General features: G+C 37.0%; 2 protein-coding genes across 4 annotated transcripts in view; one reads left to right on the top strand and one right to left on the bottom strand.

The window, feature by feature from the left end:
- LOC145692986 (uncharacterized) overlaps positions 1 to 1,149 on the top strand; it is a 120,913-nt gene extending 119,764 nt beyond the window's left edge. Inside the window, exon 3 of the mRNA XM_081768614.1 lies at positions 432 to 1,149. Coding sequence (XP_081624740.1) covers positions 432 to 718 — 287 coding nt within the window. The 3' untranslated portion in view covers positions 719 to 1,149. The remainder of the gene's footprint in view (positions 1 to 431) is intronic.
- Positions 1 to 19,842, bottom strand: part of LOC145692985 (ankyrin repeat and FYVE domain-containing protein 1) — a 262,326-nt gene that overhangs the window by 203,611 nt on the left and 38,873 nt on the right. For all 3 annotated transcript variants that reach the window (XM_081768611.1, XM_081768613.1, XM_081768612.1), the window contains exons 5-6: positions 15,870 to 15,993; positions 7,574 to 7,723 (exon numbers count right to left, since the gene is read on the bottom strand). In XM_081768611.1, the coding sequence (XP_081624737.1) occupies positions 7,574 to 7,723; positions 15,870 to 15,993 (274 nt within the window). The remainder of the gene's footprint in view (positions 1 to 7,573; positions 7,724 to 15,869; positions 15,994 to 19,842) is intronic.

Here is a 19,842-nt window from a genome sequence, read left to right as displayed (position 1 = left end):
AAAGTTTTAATAGCTTTCGATGCTCTTCAAGCTTATTTATTTCTATTGGAAAAATAAATACAACCTCTTTACCTTCTTTTGGAATTCTGCATTGATTTTTTGAGGTGTTGTTCAAATCTTCTGTAGGCAGCTGTAATGCATGTTAACATCACTTGAGTAATAAGAGCTCTAAATACTTTTATGAAATCTAATTACATTTTTCCTTGACTTTTCTATAAAATATACCAATTTCCCTGACTTTCGGCATATTTTGAAGTATTTCCCTGACTCATTTTAATTTCCCTTATTTTCATTGAGTCTGTGTGAATACTGACTTATTATTTTTGGAATATATTTTAAAATGTCTTTCTTACTTTCTTTCAATAAATATGGACAATGAATCTAATTTTGCGTTTCTCAAGTAACATTATATTTTTTGTTTATACTTCCAGAAACAATATATGGAGTGATGAGAGATTGTGCTCCTCAGCGTTACAATTACCGTTCTTACAAAGATGGCAAATGGAAGGTGGAAAATGCAGTTGAACACTCCGTATATACAGAAGGATGTATGAAAATGGATTATGACGTGAAAGTGCCTGACACAGAATACTGTTATTGTAGTTCGTACCTGTGTAACTCCGCCAAGCAGACGCACGATACTAGCACAGTAAATACAGATGCCATGGCCGTAATATTTGTGTTCAATGCCATGAAATACATCCGAAGTTTAAGATGAAATATTCCCACATTATTTTTAAAAAAATAATTTAAATTATTGTTTAAAAAAATACAACAAACTGTGGTCATTTGTTTTTTCATTCCTATTTATTTTTTTTTTTTTCGGCGTGCTTAGAATGGATCATAAACTGAAGTAAAATGTGAAGTTTACATTTTTTACAATGTTACTGTGATAAAAAAAATCCTAACTTTGAATGACATTTGTATGACGTGCGGATTTCTTTTTTAATACCAAAGGAATTTGTGGAATTGTGTGAGGTTTGACTATATATATCGAGTGTACTGCAAGCAAAACAACTGTTGCCGTAAAAATAATTTCATTCCATATGTGAGGAGACTGTGTATCGTAACACACATTGTTGTTATATTTTGTATGTTGTATTATATCTTGTTATTTAATAATATAAATTATAATTTTTGTATCTCTAAGCTAAGAATTTCCTTAATACCTAGTCAATACAATTGCAAATCTATGTAAATAATAAATAATGCCCTTACTCAAGAAATTAATTATGTATCAGATCTATCAGACAGTGTAAAAACAACCCTATTTGAAGTCATCTACAAACTAAGAGCGAGAATGCGACACAGAGTCCTGGGCCCACCACACCCACGCGAGCAGCTAAAACCACTTCTCAAAAAGGGTTCTCGTACAGGGACAAACTGCATCTCCGAAAGGTAGAGCGGAACGTGAAAATAATGCTGCGTATTACCACTCATGTCCTCAATGAAATGTACCAGTATGAAATCCAAGCATTATACGGACGAAACTTGAACCAAGTTGAACTGCACCGAGACAGAGTATCCAGTCACACGACGCAAATATCGCTGGAGGAACAGGAAAATGGAATTGCGGCCATTCCCTTCTTTGACATCCCTGTCAACAGTTAAGATGCCAGCTCAATGAAATATTGTGCCTTCGGACTCCTCAAGCAGTGCCTGTTCCATCGTCGAGTTCGCGACGTCTCTGGTCTGTGGAAAGCCTGTAAAGAGGAGTGGAATCCAATACCCATAGTCCAGCTGCAACGCAGTATCCTACAATGGAAACTTCGATTCCAGACAACAGTCAGTAGAGGTAAGAGGTACGTTCAAATTCGACTCAATATAACTGAATCAACCTCTGTATAACTAGTAAAAGTGAAGGTTACCTCACCATCAGGACAGGACAATGTGTAGGTAGTGACCAAACTTATTTCATGACTTCGACGCAAGAGGGAGGTGACCATTCACCACTACGCTTAGGCTATGCCTTTACTGTCCGATTTTCCTAGGTACTCAATTGGCAGATCTGGGTGAATTCTTGAGTCGCATTTGGATAAGGTTGGAATTTTTGTAGTATACATCCTTACGCACCACCGTGGTTATAAATGGCAAGACTAACAATTAACATGGACTCCGAACCACGACTAGGGTTTGAACTGGGTGTAACTAGCGGGAACGTACACTATCATACAATATCAACCTTACAGTATAGGCCGTTGCACATCACGGTACCTTTCCTTCAAGGAAAGTTGGATTACAGGACAACACTTCGGTCTCATTTCACACTTGGCGAATAGATCAGCCCCCACTGGACTTCCATGTTGATGATGATTAGGGCCACCAACTTTATGCTTTATACAGCTGTATATTATGCTTTATTTTTCCTTAAATTATGCTTTATTACGTTTTTTCCTAAATTATGCCTTAATATGCTGTTCCTTGAATTATAGTTCATTTTTACTCATTTCTATTACATACTTGTTTTATTTTACTCGATTTTATTACACAAGCATTAAAAATTTATATGATACTATTAATTATTTCCAGTAAAAAATACATAAATTATTTCCGAATTCAAACAAATTGCAATTAAAATGTCAACATAAATTGAGTATACAGATATCCGAAAACGAAAGTTTTATGTTCAACCTTCTTCATCCTCGATTCCATGTCACGAGGGCCTGGACGAAAAGCGAGGACAGAAAGGCCCGAGTCAAAACAGCCCGCGACAAAAGAGCCTCGCGTCAAAAGGGCCCCGTGACAATCCAAGTTTTGAACTCTTCATTCCTAAAAACATGAAGAGAGATAGAACCTGGTGCAACAAATGCTGTAACTATATTCTTGATGTTCTCTTGATTGGTGCCCATGCGCTGCAACAGTTGAGGAAGAGTGGTGACCAAACTATTGCCGCTGCTTCCAGTTTCACCCTCATTTTGTGCGGTTTTTCTTAAACGGTGTTTCGAAGAAGAAGCATGTACCTGCACAGTAGACTTCTCATATTTAATGAACTCGTATCGAAGAGTACACAACTGATTACTGACTTCTACTGTGAAATGGTCAGTTGGGAATTCTCTTACTCTCTGAGATTGCATATAGGTCTACTCTTGATTTTGGTATCTTGGAATAAGAAAAATCAGTCTTGCCTGCTTTTTAACACTAAGTGAGGAAACAAAAAATCCTTCTAAGTGGAAGATGCGGAGAAAGCATAAATTTGACTTTCCATTGTTACGCATAAAGGCAATTAGCAGATGATTTCCATTGTTTGCGGCATTGATAACAGCTTTTGTTGATCATTTTTTTCTTTGACACAAAATATATTAACATACTTTTCTTTGTTGTACACATACACAAGGTTCTGGAATAAAAAGCATTAAGCTTTATGCTTTATTTCTGTAAATAATGCTTTATTTTAAGTTTAGCAAATTTGGATATGTAAAGTGGTCAAAATCACAGATATGGTACCAAGCATAGGTGGAAAATTCAATTATTCTTTTAGTGCTTTTGGTTGCTTATGGTTGCCCTAATGATGATCTTTAACATCGGTTTTCCTCTTTCTGCTACAGGAGACGAATGATTAATGCAAGTGATTAGTATCACTACGTGAACTGATATTATAATTTGCACAATATTAATTTGTGCATTTTCATTCCATTTACGGGAATTTTAGTTTTCTCTTGGTCCTTTGATCAAAAGAAAGTCAAGAGTAAAATTAAATTAACCAAATGTGCATTATTTCTAATACTGTCAAAGGGTCATTTAACTCACTTCAAATTAAAGTCTCACTTCATGAGCCTCCGCTTACATACATATTTCACTTCATATTGTAAAACTTATTGGTAGGTAGAGCTAGGTTTAATAAAATCAAGGTCCGGAATCGACTCCCACTACGGGTTTATTTATGAAAAATTCACTACAAAGATTGTTCAATCTGGATTTGGCCAATTTCGACTTACTTAAAAATTTAGAAGAATCCAGTCCGTAAGTGCTCGGTGTGTTTCCCTTGGTTCCTAACAATAGCCCGACAGGGTAATTTCCACTGTAATAGGCTTCTCTGAAGAACTGGGAGGGGAATCTTGTCCCAATCCATTTGCACAGCTTTCCAAAGTCCTTCCACAGTTGTCACACGCCGTTGTCCCAAAGTCCGCTTCAGCAATCCAAATCCACAATAGTTCATAGGACTTGCATCTGGAGATTTAACAGGTACCTCATGGAAAGGTATCACCTGTATACCACTTGCCTCCTCCATCTCCCTGTAGAATCCGAGGGACGATCGTGAGGTATGTGATGAGGCCTTGTCCATGCGAATGCGCACCAGATTGGCGTCATTTCTGTACATTGTTGGAATATCATGCTCGTAGATCGGCCGCATGATCTGCTCCTGAAAATACTGCGAATTTATTTTGCAGTTCTTCACCACCCTACGAATCTTCAGTTTACCTCGGTAACAGTAGCCAGTAACGACCACGAACCCTTTTGGGAAGGATTCTTTACAGACACGGACCCACCTTCTGAAGTTCTTGGCGCCTTTCTCTCGGTTTGCCGCAGTCGGAAAGGTAAATCCATGTTTCATCGAGCGTGACAACGTACATCCACCTTTGTTTTGCCAGATGCCGTTCGTACAGCTTCCGGGCGTTACACTTTCGTTCCTTTTGGTGGGCATCCGTCAGAAGATGTCAGCGAACATTCATGACTTTCCAGCTTGAGTTGATGGTGAACGTCCGGCTCACAGTCCCCAAAGATACGTCAAGACGATTAGCCATACACCTTTGTGTTGGCGGATTTTCTTGCATTGCCATTTTGCGAAGTTTCCTCTGCATGGTGGAGGTGGCCTTGGTGCATTTCCGCTTCCTAGGCAACTTCGTTGTGATCCAAATGGTGGAGCTTTGTTGCCCTTGTACTTTTTATATTCCACTTAATGTGATGTTGCAACCATTCTTCTTGCACTGTTTTCTAATGACAAAAACACTAAAGTTGGTGTCATAAAGAACCGCAACACAGCCTTCCCAAAACCGGCATAGTTTGGGCGGCATTTTGGTCACAGAGCGGAAACCCACACAGTTTTAACAAACCCACACAAATTTAACACAACACTCATAACAATGACCCTGTTTTGTGCGTTATTGTCGTCCGCACGGAAAAACAACTCCGTTCCCAGGAAGCCACTGCACAACACTGCAGAAAGCCACGAGCCAGGTCGGGTGAGTCCATTCTGCCCGGGAGGGGGAAGGAACGAAATCGGCCAAACGTAAGCTGAACAACCTCTGTACACTGACAGTATTTACAGAAAATACTACAAAAGTACTTTCCTCTAATTTGTCAGGTAGATATTTGTAGCCCTTGACCGTAGGTCACAGATAGGGTCTCCACAGAACCCCGCAGCAGGCTAAGCAAAATGGCGTAGGAAACGCCAATGCTCCGAAGCAAGCAGTGAGAGGGTTAGAAGACAGAGTCTCGAAGCAGGCTAAGTCAGAAGGAAAGAAATAGCCAAGAGTCCCGAAGCAGACTAGCGGTTTTGAGGGTAGGTTACTCCTAATGCTCCAAGGCAAGCAGTAAGAGGGACATCACAGAACTGATACTGGTCCGCTGGTTGCCATCCAATTTATAGGCCGTGGCGCTGCTGCTGTCCTGTCATCACATGCATCGTAGGAGGTGCCAGTGGTCCGTCGTCTGCTGCTCGTAGTTATTTCACGTGGTGTGTCGTAAATCCTGTGGTGATGTTTACAAACAAGAGTACATGGCGCTGTTTGTATACAGAAGCACGGGGTACATTACAATATATTTCGTGGTATATTTTGTTGATTTTATTTGGACTAACTTGTCACTGAAATCGAATCTTAAAGGAGAAAAATCACACTGTTCTTTACCAAGAAACCAGATCTACCGGCATAAATACTTTTTTCTTCTTTCTCTTTTTTTGTTTTAACGATTGGATATAACACAAGTTTGGCATAAGAACTCCAGTGGAAATCTGTTATTCAATGATCAATTAGTTATTTGTATCGCGTTTCTTATCCTATGCAATACCTCAACCAAAAAACTTACTATGAAGAAAAACCGTTAGTAGTAGTCTTGAAAAACTCTCATGTTCTTTATGGAGGAAATCAATGTGTCTAATTTTCGCTTTAGTCATATAGCAGTGTCAAGACGATTAAAAAAAAAGAAAAAGTGAAAGATACAAGTAGAAAAACTCAACAATACCCTATGTATATTTTGGTCCATATATTTTCTTTTAAGAACTCGTACATATAAGCGTTTCTAGAATGCTGGATAAGAGCAGTAAGTAAAGCACTGAGAAATGAAGATATTTTCTCTATTTCGATACTATGTGCATACAACAATATTCAGTTCACATCTTGATTTGAAATGTACTGAATTAGAGAGGGCAGAAACGCCGAATTTTCAGGTCACACAGAACCCTTCTACAGAATACTTAAGAAAGGGGTTTTGTTTAAATATTCTGGATAAAAAATATAGGATAGGTAAGGAACACACAAAACTAAAATGCAATATCAGAAAAGAGAGAAATGAATATAGTACGTCAAATACAAGATAGCAATAAGAAAACACTGAGCGATAAATGTTGCCAAATCGAAACTTACTGAAACTTTAACTTGCTGAAAATTACGACTGCTACATTTTTGAAATTGTAGATAACGTTATGCAAAACACTGGTAAATTACCTTGATGGAAAAGAATTGAGAAACGTAAAGATATCTTCTACGCTTTCTTCCAGACATCGGTTTTCCTGTTAAGAACTTGAAAACTAGAACTACAATAACATTCTCTATTTCTCACTGAATAGTCTTCCAGATTACATTTCCAACAGATATCATCAATGTTGATTATACCAAGTTCACACCTTACCCGAAATTGAAAAAGTTCTGATCCGACCCAAAATCATTTGCCGAAATCTCCAACCTTCATATACTCCTTACAACAAGTAGTCACTGTAATAGCCAGCTCCCTCCCTTGTCTGATTATATGTCAGCGAAAATGCCATTGGTTTCTTTATATACAGAGCAGTAAGAAAATACGTCAACAAAATGAAAAATGTGATAGTAAACATAAAATTAAGCAAAACACGTCTAATGAGACATGGCTCGAAAGTGGCCCCGTTTTCATATGAGAGGTTCAAAAGCCTGCAAAAGCGCTGACATAATGCCGAATATCTCACGTTATCCGATAAATGAAATAACGTACAGATGAGAGCGGAGCGTTCGCCATAATACGGGAATTCCTACAGACAGATGAAAAATTCACACAAGTATGTAGGAATCATCGTTGTGCGGCAACCGCTCAGCTCCCATTTGCACTCAGGAAAGCACTTTCACCAGAGTCCAAATCCGCAGAAATCCATGAAACTCCATCACGTGTCTTTTGACTGGTATATCGTGGAAACAGCTTGGTTCCGGCCGAAGTTGACATTTCCTGGAAAACCGAACCGTGGATCCTCAACAGAGATGATTTTTAAGAATGGCTTAGAGAGATTTTCTTTATACCTTACGAAAAGCGTAGAAATGTTAACAGTGTGTTTTCAATTTCAGCCTATTTGTAAATCCACTTGCAGAGATATAAAAATAAACTTCCTTACCTCTGAGTTGTGTTCAACAATGTACAGGAATACAACGTCCTCTCTGCGTAACCTAATAGCTGCATGTAAAGGATACTTCGTCTTCTCCTTAAGCATTTTATACAAAAATGGTGCCGTCATGTCAGCAAAATCTTTAGTCGAAAAATCATCCTAGAAGGCAAAAAAGACGGAAAACTGTAAGATCGGCTTTGAAGAAACTAAGACTTGTTATTTTACCTTTTGTTAAACAGTTAAGATAAAGAAAAATCTATTCATGAAAGTTAGTTAGTTTAATTTCTTTGTTGTAATTTAGCTTCCCTTTTGAGCACCGAGGATTTATTACACAAGGGCCTACATTCTAAGGTGAAATCCGAACCACCGCAATGCGTTAAAGATTTTCCTACCGGGAATAGAACCCGAGCACTATAGCCGTGCGCTCTAGCTACCAGACCAGCGGGAGAGAGGAAGGGCTAACGAAAATTATGTTGTCTTTACTGCTCTTACCATTGTTTAAGAAAACCTTCATTACAGTCGAAAAACAAAAATTAAGTCCGACTGTATCTGAAAGAAGCGAACCAGATTCTTCCGTTTACTGGCAAGTATTACATCACGAATTTACGAGTGGGATCCCTGGTGGCTATATCGTTAGCGTAAGCACCTTTGGCGCAGGAGACGTGAAGTCAATTCCCGGTAGAGGCACATGTGATTTGGATCCCACATTCAGCTGTAGGACCACGTCTAATATAGCCTCTATTCTGAAAGCAATGCTAAACTAAAAACAACCAACCCATATTTGTTACTTATTCTTTGAGCTTAATTTGTTTGGTGGTTTTTGAAAATGAGATTATAGAAGCAATGTACCCTTCTATCATACAAAACATAGCCACGGAAGTCAAACAGAACTGTTCCCTGACAGTAGGAATCTTATTAACACAATCTCCCATGTAGCTTGCTGGTCAGTATCTTGCATATGCATCGTCCCACATTCGTTTCCCGGTGGAGAGAATTATGGATGTTTATAAAACATCATGAACAGAATTATGAGTGTTTATAAAACATCATACGGCAATTGGATTTACTGAATTAAAAGCAAGAGATAAATAAACCAGCAACGTTAAAAGAAGAAAGAAAAAACTAACCAAAATTAAGTTCTCCTTAAGCTGAAAACACAGCTATAGTTAGGATTATGCAGAAAGCTAAACAAAGAGCACATTAAACAAGTGCACATTAAGTTTAAATAAAGAACATCTACAACCTTCAAAAAAGAAACAGGAAACAAATATGATTATTTGCTTCAGTAAGTTCAGCAAATGACACTAATAATAATTTGTAGTATACTAAAATACTGATACATACAATACACTGAAATCTGTCAAATCAAGGCATTAAAATTGTCCCCGGAAAAAAAATAGTAGAATTTCTCACCATTAAGCTTTTGAATAAAGTATTAATCAATTAATTACTATGCACAGACACAATTTCCTGAAAAGACTACCGAAAGACTTTATAATATGAATTTATTTCTAGAAACGCACTGAAGAAGTAAACTAAGACAGAGAAATACGGAGTACATTTTTGCTTATATGACAAAGAAACGGAAGGGACATTCTTTTAAATGCGAAAAAGGAATATTCCATCTTTAAACTATCTCGGTGTGAATCCATTACTAGTAAACCAAGTTCTCTACTTTGAGTTTTTTTTGATCAATGAGAATAATTGTTTCATACAAAATAACTTTAACATGCAATTTTGATCAGAACACATATATAAAAATTGTTGGACCGAAGTTTAGCGTCTCTTTCAGCATCGAGGTTATATGACACGAGGACCTACAGCTTAACGTGGGATCCGAATTACATAAGCTCCCGTCGCGAATCGAACAAGGTCTCTCAACGTAAATTAACTATATAATTAGCAAATAGGGAGCTCCGTAGGAGGGTCGCATCATTGTTAGTAATTTTGGGTGGTAACACCAAAATAACTAACACAACATACGACTACACACACACACACACATCTCTCTCTCTCTCTCTCTTTAGTATTCGTTCTCTTTCTTTTTTTTCTTTCCTACACTCTAGTCACGAGCAGATTGAGGCTTAAGTCTAAAAGTCTCTATTTAGTATCTGTGTTTGTGCTCAAAACAATTGTATACACACCTTTAATTATAATTTTTATACCCACCCTGCATCTCCTTTTTTCTCACGAAGTGAATATATATATATATAATTGGAGCTCTCTAATATTCTTTTTTATTTCTTCTCTATACTCCATAGACAAGCTGACGAAACTTGAAAGCTGAGCGTCTCTAATGGTTTAAATGTTTTTCTGTTCTCAGTATTTATCATACGTTTCTGTTCTTTCACTATACCTAGGTATATACCTAACTATATGCATAACATTTACACTGCCTCAGTCGAGTAAGTAATGATCTATAAGGTGTAACCATAGAAGATACTTAAATGATTATCAAGAAGATATTGTAAATAAACTAACAAAGACTATTAAATGTTCTTCTGTATCCCGTTCAAAAAAAAAAAAAAAATCATTTAATCGTCAAATTTTCGTAAACTGCTACCAGAATTTCTAAGATACAATAGAAGGGAATTAATTGCACAGGTAATAACTATATACACTAACATATCAAAACTTGTAAACACAATTAGTTTGAGACTTCTATTCAGAGTTTTCATATTATACGAATATTAATAAACTGTACTTCTTTGTGGTTGGAGGTAACGGTGAAAGTGTCATTGATGTTATTTCAATTCTCGTTCAGATTGAGCATGTCGGAGTTTAATTTTAATTTCTTCTTTCGAATAAAAACAAGTCTCCTATGCGTGCCCTATGAACGGTGAAGATTTTTTTTTTTTTTTTTTTGGTAGTTCCACTATCATTGTTGTGGTTTGTATCTTCAGATGCTTTAAAAAGATTTGATGTTGGAGCACTGTTGGATTTAGCATAACGAACAGGAGTGCTCAAAGCGGGTTTAAGGACGCAGGTTGCGCCAATGATGGGATATAATTTTTCATTGAAAGTGTTACGATCAAACTGGAGAATGGTATATTCAAGGGGAATGAGGTATATTTGGGGTTAAAATGACAAAAATTTGGGGGTTGCGTCCAAGCCTTTAGGGGGATTGCCACGCCTGATAATGAATATGTTTGTTCAGTCTAGAGTGTGTATTCTTTTTCATTATTCATACGAAAGTGTATTTTCATGTGCATCAGAGATCATAGGCAGAATCTAACGCGTTGGTGTAGTAATAATAATAATAATAATAATAATAATAATAACTGAAATAAAATAAAAATCCTGTTACGCTGTTCTCTATATTCTTTATGAGTACAAACACTGATACAATTACGTTTTCCGAAATATTTTTGTCTTTTATTTGAAACTGAATGAAAAGGCACGCATATCCATTTCTTAGCAACATCCTTTGTTTTAGTACAGTCCGTTTTGAGCAATATTTCAACCCATGTATCCCTTCCGTTCTTGGCTGTATATCCACATGTATACGTCGAGACCCTTAACATTGGCCAAGTTTTGCTAACAAAACAGAAATACGGATAACTGGAATCGAATAAATACTAGGCCTATTGAACAACCGTTTGGAAAATAACGTTTTCCACTTTTTGACAAATTTTACAGATTGACAAACTAGCAAAGGGAAACTCCTTATCCTCAATTTTAGAAAATGTGTTACTGAGTCATTTTGAAAACAAAATTCTACTATTTCTAGAATTAAAATACACAATACTACCGATTCGTGGATGAAACGAGTTATTTATTTTCAGTTGATTCTCCTTCGGAATTCTACACAAATTTTTTGAAGAATTTCTTTCACAAAACCTTAATCCTCTGTTCAAAGCATAATAATAGAACTGAAATCAACTTTTATTAAGCATCGGAAAATAAGTCAAAGACAACATTGAGGCCATATTCAAACTATATATATTATTTAAAAAAAAAAAAAAAAAAAACTAATAAGCCTTTATAATATTGTAGAAAGAGGCAAACTATTTCAACGATCACTATCGTCAAGAAACTAAAGCTGCTGAACACAAACTTATCAAGTTGCCTTCAACTCATATATTATTGGAAACTCGACGCAGATACAATGGATGATTAGTTAGACACTATAACATACACTATCAGTCAAAACATTACGACCACTTATGTAATATCTGGTATATTTATCTTTGACTCACAGGACAGCAGCAATACTGCTTGGCATAGAAGTAATGAGGCTTTGGTAGGTAGCTCGAGACATAACACACAAGTCACTTAACTGAATAAATTCCATGATGAGCTCGGATCTCACGTTCAATAAAATCATAAAGGTGTCCAATTTGTTTAAGATCGGGTGAGTCTGAGGCCATTACATCAATTAAAATTCACAACTGTGTTCCACAAACCACTGCAGCACAACGCTGGCCTTGTGACACGGAACGCTGTCCTGCTGAAAGATGCCATTCGCAGGTAGAAAATATAGCTGAAATGAATGGGTGTGTATAATCAGCAAATGACCTGCCTATAGCTAAGAGCAGCCAAGGTGTCCTCCAATCGCAAAATCATCACAATCTGGCCCCTATCGAACTCTGACATATCGCTGTCCTTCCACACTCTACGCATAAGCATCACACTGACTGACCGAGAGAGAGACTTGTCATCGTCTGGCAAACGGTTCTATTGTGTCCCATGATTTTTATGTTAAACCAACGACTTCGTTCAAGAAGTAATGAGTGGTTATAATGTTTTGGTTGGTCAGTGTATTTTTAGAAAATTTATCGCTGTCTATAGTATCATAGGATGCTTATACGTGAGTTCTTTTAAATAATGAGCATCGGAATATTGATAATTTGAAAAATGTTATTTCAGGTTGAAACATCGCTCAAAACAGACACTTTCAAAACAAAGGGTGATACTAATAAGCGGATAAGCATGCCTTTTCATTCAGTTTGAAACAAATCACATAAAGCTTATATAAAACAGTAGTAGTACCTCCAAAGAACATAAAGAAAAACTTACTAAGATGTAAAATTTTATTTTACCAATTCGCTGGAATCTGAAGGTGCCTGTAAAATCTCATGAACATGCCAAGATACTTCATAGAAATGGCGAAAAGGAACACGTACACTAAACATACTCAGGGCCGGCGCTAGCAGTTTTGCCGCCCTGGGCAGTACTATCACATGCCGCCCCTTTAATCCGCAAACCTTATTTTGACAGAAGACGTTTAAGTGTCATGAAAAAGATGCCCCGTTTAAAAGCATGTATGAAATGGAAAAGTAAACAAAAAATTGAACTACTTCTCTCGAATGCTTACGTAATATTTGAGGGGCCACGGTGGCTCAGTGGTAGAGTGTTCAGCTGTGGTGCATGTGGTCCGCGGTTCGATCTCAGCTCGCGCCAAGTGAATTTTGTGATGGACAAACACCGTGTGCATAGATCCTCGGGGTTCTCCCGTTTCCTACCACTTTCTTCATTCCACCATTTTCATAATTTCTTATCATCACTGTCCGCTTTAACCTAGTCGGCATAATCGTAGGACGTAAAACTCAAAGATTTTTTTTAAAAAAATTGCTTACATACTCCATATATGACATGGAGTAAAAAGTCATAACAGATAACGAATGAGCAAAGAAAAGTAGCCACGCAGCTGGTTTGCTATACACAGAGCATTGTGGGTGACCATTCTATCTTAACTATTGTCGTTACTTATTTGAAGTAAGGCATCATAAACCTCCCCTATTTGATATCTAACACGTAAGTTGAGTCAGAGTATCAGTTTGGCTCTCCCACCTCGTGGTGCTTACTGGTTTTAAAATGAGACTGCTAATATGTTTCTTTAGTATAGCCCAACGTTGAACTATACAAAAACTGAATCGGCGTACTGAGGCGCTGGGCTGCATCGTTAACGACAATGTTTAATGAATGACTACTGCAAGGAATATAGAAGGCTCGGGAATATATTTCTAAAATTCTCTTCTGAATACCTGAATGTTTGCCTTTCATATTGGAACCATTGCCATATCCTTGGCCCCTCATGTCTTCGATTGGAATGTTCATTTCCTTTAGATGTTTATTATTAGTACTTCTGTCAGTCCTAGGCCAGTGGTGTCTGTTACCGGTACGAAACCAACGAGTTTTTAACCAATTTGTAAATTAGTTAAAAACTCGCTGCTAGAACCAAAATGTCTCTAGATGCTGTAGGCTAAACGCCCTGTCTCAAGTGGAAGTGTACCTTTTGCATATTTGGAGTGGAGCGTTAGAACATTGCTGAATAGAAAAAATATAAAAGACACCTTGAAAATCTTATCCATCCTAGCTGAAAATCTTCTCCGCTGCAAAGGAAGTATTGAACGAGATACCTGTGGCTAGTAGTTCGATAATTGAAAATGAGGGGGAATGCTGTGAATTTCCTGAGTAAGTAATTTTCTGAATGTGAGTGAAGTAAGTTCAATTACATTCTCAGGTGAGTACAGTTTTGTGTTTCCATTTGTGGGCCTATTACGAAGCATTATATTTTGACAGTATTCTTTTCTTTTTCAAATTTTGCCGCCCTGGGCGGTGGCACGGCTCGACCCCCCCCCTCGCGCCGGCCCTGAACATACTTACTATGCGAAATACAATGGTGCTCCAACATCAGGTTTTTCAAAACACCTAAAAGATGGAAAACACAACATTGATGATGTAAAAGTGATCAAAAAAATCTTAATCGTTCAGAGGCAGAAGGGCATACGAAATCTATTTCTTGAGGTATGTGTGGATGTAAAATTTCGCATCCCCAGCATCTCTATTCGCATCATCTCTATTCCCATCTCCATCATCTCTACTCGTATCCCCAGTATCTCTATCCAGCATCTCTATTCGCATCATCTCTATTCCCGTTTCCATCATCTCTACTCGTATCCCCAGTATCTCTATTCACATCTCCATCTCTACTCGCATCCCCAGCATCTCTATTTGCATCCGCTTCCGCGTACGCAATATCTATATCCTCATCAGCACCCGCATCCGCAGATAATGAGATAGCTAATATTAATAATAAAATAATAAAACTGCAACTAAATATTAAACGTAAATCAGTAAAAGAAAACAGACTAAAATTCATGATGACACAAATTACCAAATCAGGGGCGTAATTTAGGGGGGAAAGGGGGAAATTGCCCCCCCCCCCAAGAGTTTGAGGAACACATATACTTTAATCAATTGTATACTAATATACTAGTACAAAACAGGAGTTTTATGTCGGTGGTGCTCTTGCCCCCCCCCCCAAGCGAAGTCTGAAATGACGCCCCTGTACCAAATTAATAGAGAACACAGTACTTATTTAAGATTCCCTTAAAATTAGATTTGTGACCAAAAAAAAAAAATCGTCTAGTTCGTAATATTGTATCTATAATTCAATTTCAGGGCAAGTCACTATTTATTCTTAATTTCACTACTCATAATACACGAGAGTCTTCGTTTAAAAGGAAAAGGTAAAATGGAAATAGAAGGTTCTTGACGAAGAATAAGCCATCTCAAACAAATTTGAATAAAATCACATTAGTACTTCACACTTATTATCAGAGTTTGAATGCAAAGATAACAGCAAGAAATTCCAAAGAAACACAATTTTGTTCGTCTAGTTATTAGCAACAAAAGGATAATCATACTCTGATACACTGATACAAGACGCCAACAATTAATAGTGTTTGCAAAGAAACATCACGAAAATTATTGTCATTCTACGAATATCCACAATCCGCACAAAAACTAAAAACATATCCGCGAAAACACTATTTTCATGCAAATATCCGCATCCACACTATTTTTTTTAATTTTATTATTCTTATTCATTCGAACAAAGGAATAGAATTCAAACTCCGACTTGCGGACTCTAACACAAATTGGAACAATAACACTGGCGCTTTCACCGTCATCAAAACAACAAAAGAAGTAAAGGGTGCTCTGAAAATCCGCCATGAAAGCTTCAAGATGTCTGTGTTTACAATTATTGTTATAGTTATTACTTACATATAGATATTGTATATATTAGTGTATACAGTTATTACTTGTGTAATTAATTCCCACCCTTTCCATCCCGGTACAGAAAAGGAACGTGAGTGTCTTAGTGTTAAGTACTTACAGGCAGCTCTTCACGCGGCTTACATTAACAACCAATAAAGACTATTAATAACTCCTAGCGTCTTCACAGAAACAGAAAATTGGAGAAAGACAGAAAGTGTCAACTAATTCTTCAATTTAAGCATCCGTACAGCATAAACCTGTAACCAAGACACACTAATTTCTTCTAGAAGAAACTTACCCAATGTGTAGATATCATTTGGGAACAATAATCCATTAATGCTGTTGCTTCTATCTCCAGAGCGGTGGTGTAAAATCTTATGCAATTGGAAACATTAACAGACGCAATTACAGTCTTCTCACATCTACGAGAAAGTATTTTATAGCATATTATTATTATTATAAATACGATGAATACATTCACAAATTATAACAACAACTAATCTGTTAAGCACCCATAAGATGCAGAATTTTCCACAAGTGCTCTTCACTTTTGGGAAAAGCAATGTATCAACCTTGTATTAAGACCAAATCAACATCCATAGCATTAATCAGAAACAGAAGCATCTACGCAATGAAAATAACAGATTTTGTTAATGTAGGAACCGAAACACACGAGATCATAAGGGAATTCGAACCCAGATCTCCCGTTAACTATATAATCATGAAAAAGCACAATTCCTTTTTAGCTAAACCATCTTACCATGAACTAATTAACCAAATAGTTTAGTTAAGAAAGGATCACTGTTGGAATAACGGAAAAATCTGATTGTTAGAACTGCTACCAGCGACAGCACCAGTTTTCTGGTGGTTAATTGTGAACTATTCAAAAACTCAGAAATCTGATCAGATCGCTGGTAACTCAGCTGGTAGAGCATCCAATTAACTTATTATTTCATATCTACATCTTGGGAACTTCACTGCTTCCTTCAACTGGAAGTGAACTTATTTGGAAAGATCACACAGTAAGTTAATTTGTTAATAAGGAAATGTCTTATCTAGTTTCCTGAAGTCTGATTCAAACTGAAAACAAAAGGTAAATGACACTGATCAAACTCTCGTTCTTATGTTTGTTTTTCCCTTCTCAATATTGGGAGATCAACAATGGCGAAAAATTATTATGTGAAAATGTAGAATATAGTATTCTTGAATTTTATGAAATTTAAAAATGTTTTGCATTGATCTATTTAGATTACCTAGTTTACATTAAGACTTAGATTTCTAGTTAGAATATGCAATGATTCAAATGAAAAGTTGAAATCTCAAGCCAACATAAAGTTATATTTTATCAAATGGCACTACGTCAAGTTATTACATATTTTGAATACCACATTTGTTACCCAGTGTTGGAAACTACGGATGCGACAGTGTCAGAAACATCGGATGCGACAGTGTCACATTTTGGAGGATTCTATAACAATAATAACGCACGTAATATGGACGGGGTAATGCACATCCAAAGCATCTTAGTGTCGAATACTCGTAGTCCAGGAACTTTAGTCAAAAAATTGGTGTTTCTTCGGAAAAATTAGAAGCCAAGATTTTTCTTCACAAACACGTTCATTAGGTCATTCTAAATGACATATCAAAAGTCCCCGACTTTCTGATGTACGCTTCCCCTTTTTTCGGGGGGTGGAAGTGGGGGAGAAAAACACAATTTAAAATACATTCAAATTCAGCTTATTTGCATGTCAACCTAAATATTCCGAATAAAAAAACAAAATTTACCGGGAACGCTTAGCACATTTGCTCGTAAATGTTTCACAGGAAGTCCCAAAGAATATCGGGTCGGGTTTCGGAAATATGACGTCATCAAAATGGCCGACCAGAATTTGTAGTCTTTTGTGGGAATGGTTATAACTTTCCGCAGAATAGTGGTAAAACCGTCGTTTTTGTTTCAGATTGAAGATAATTGATTACCAAATGTACGGAATGAAACGTACTGTCTGCATTATTAATTTCTTTCGAGATAAAATAAAAAAAAAAGTAGTTTTTGAGTACCTGGTTTTAAGTGTAAATGCAAATAACTCAGTAATCATAAAATATTTCAAAATATATCTTCAAATAAAGGTTGTAGAACATTATAAAGCCTTTCCAACGGTATCTGCACTTGCATTTTTTGTAACCAAACCAACTAAAAGAGAGAGGTCCAACTGCACAATTATGGGACCAGTATTTAGATATGGTGTTAATCCTCAAAAAGTTTATTAGGGCAGAGAAAATGGGTGACTGGAAAGCATATTTGTCTGCAGTGAAGAGGATGATTCCGTATTTCCACGCCGCAGGACATTTTTTGTACGCTAAAAGTGCCAACTTGTTTGTACAAGACATGGTAAAGTTGGAGAACATAATGGATGGAGACATCTATAGAAAATTTACTGCAGACTTTTTCACTGTTAAGCGATCAGACAAATTTTTAGTGGAACTCCAAGAGATATGGTAATAGAACAGTCACCCATGAAGTCTTCAAAGATACGAGGAGGCTCTGTGCATGGAAGAAGTACAAAAAAGAATGTTTTAACTAAGTTTGTTGTTGGTTTGTTAAGTGCGAGCAACATTTCTGAAGGACTAGAAAACTTTTGTGGGATTTCGTTTGCAAGTGGAGAACAGCACGTAGATGCACGAGAATCTCGAATCAAACGGGACCAAGAAGATGTTAGGAAAGTATCAGAGTGGTCCAGTACCCACAACCCTTTCCCAAATGTACAAATGATCATGTGTATAGCAACAGGGGTTACAAGTAATGTGGAGAAGATAAACTGCTACGATGCACTGAACATTGGAGCAACCATGATGGAAAGAAAAGTTGGTGACAATTTTTATGACGTAAAATATTCTCGTACTGATAGGGTTCTTTCTCTTCAAACAGTGAACAGTCACTTTACGGTACATGATGTTACTGTGCCTGTCGATCCACTGCTGTTGTTTCAACGATTCAGCGTATCGATCCACTGCTGTTGTTTCAACGATTCAGCGTAATAAAAAGATCAAATGATGACCTTCGAGCATGTTTAAATTTCGAACTGGATCCTTACCCAATGGCTCTTTTTGATGCAACTGGAATGAGAAAAACGAAGAAATCATCCTTATTCAACATCTTCAACCCGAACAATGTTCATCCTGATCTCGGAAACGCAAACTACGTCGTTGATGGAGGGTTCCTTCTTCATCGAATGGTGTGGCGTCAAAACGATTCTTTCATGGATAGTTGTGATAAATATGTGGCATATACGGAAAAACACTACGGTGAAAACACTGTCGTCGTATTTGATGGATATAGTAATCCTCAGAAAAATGTAAAAGGCATGGAGCAACTTCGACGGTGCTCGAAAGCAGCATCAAAGCAATTATATTTGACGGAAACATGGTTGCGACTACGAGCCAAGAAAACTTTCTCACCAATGCAAACAACAAAAGTAGATAGATTGGTTTGCTCACTGATAACATTGATGTCAAACAAGCAGAGAATGATGCTGATGTCCTCATTGTAGAAACCTCACTCACGATATCAAAAATTAATTCTAATTCTACAGTTACTGTTGGTGAGGATATTCATTTGTTAGTAATCATGACAGCTCGATCTCTGCCGAATTTAGAAATTTTTTTCTTGAAGCCAGGAAAAGGGAAGACAGCAGAAGATTTACTCATCAAGGAGTTTAGAAGGTGTATTCAAAAATCATATTTTATTTCTACATGCTTTTTTAGGCTGTGATGGAACATCTGCCATTTTTCAGAAGGGGAAATCAGCTTGTTTGAAATTATTACAAAAACGTCAAGATTTAAAACATGTCGTAGAAATTTTTAACCGAAGTAATGTTTCCCATCCAGAAATAACTGAAAATGGCATACAGTTTTTTCGGGGGGTTTATACGGTAAATCTGCAAATGACATTTCACTAAATGATTACCGTTATCATTATTTCACCAAATCCGTAAAGAGAAATAAGTCTGTCGATTTAAAAGCCATACCACCGACTTCAGCTGCAGCACAACATTTGTTTCGGGTTTATTACCACGTACAAACATGGCTCGGAAACCAACTAAATCCTGAGGAGTGGGGTTGGGTTATGAAAGACAATTTGTTAGTACCAATTCGATCAACGCAGCCACCTGCTCCAACGTCCCTTTAAAATGATTTTCGGTTCATGATTTAAAAATAAGGCAATGTGTGTGGATGTCGAAAGCTGGTTCTGTTCTGCTCTCTTGCTTGTGCAA

The sequence above is a fragment of the Thermobia domestica genome, chromosome 8 (genome assembly GCF_964235325.1).
Source record: "Thermobia domestica chromosome 8, izTheDome1.hap1.1, whole genome shotgun sequence".
Lineage (NCBI taxonomy): Eukaryota > Metazoa > Arthropoda > Insecta > Zygentoma > Lepismatidae > Thermobia > Thermobia domestica.
Note: the sequence above shows the minus strand (reverse complement) of the source record. Positions and strands in the feature narration are given on the sequence as shown.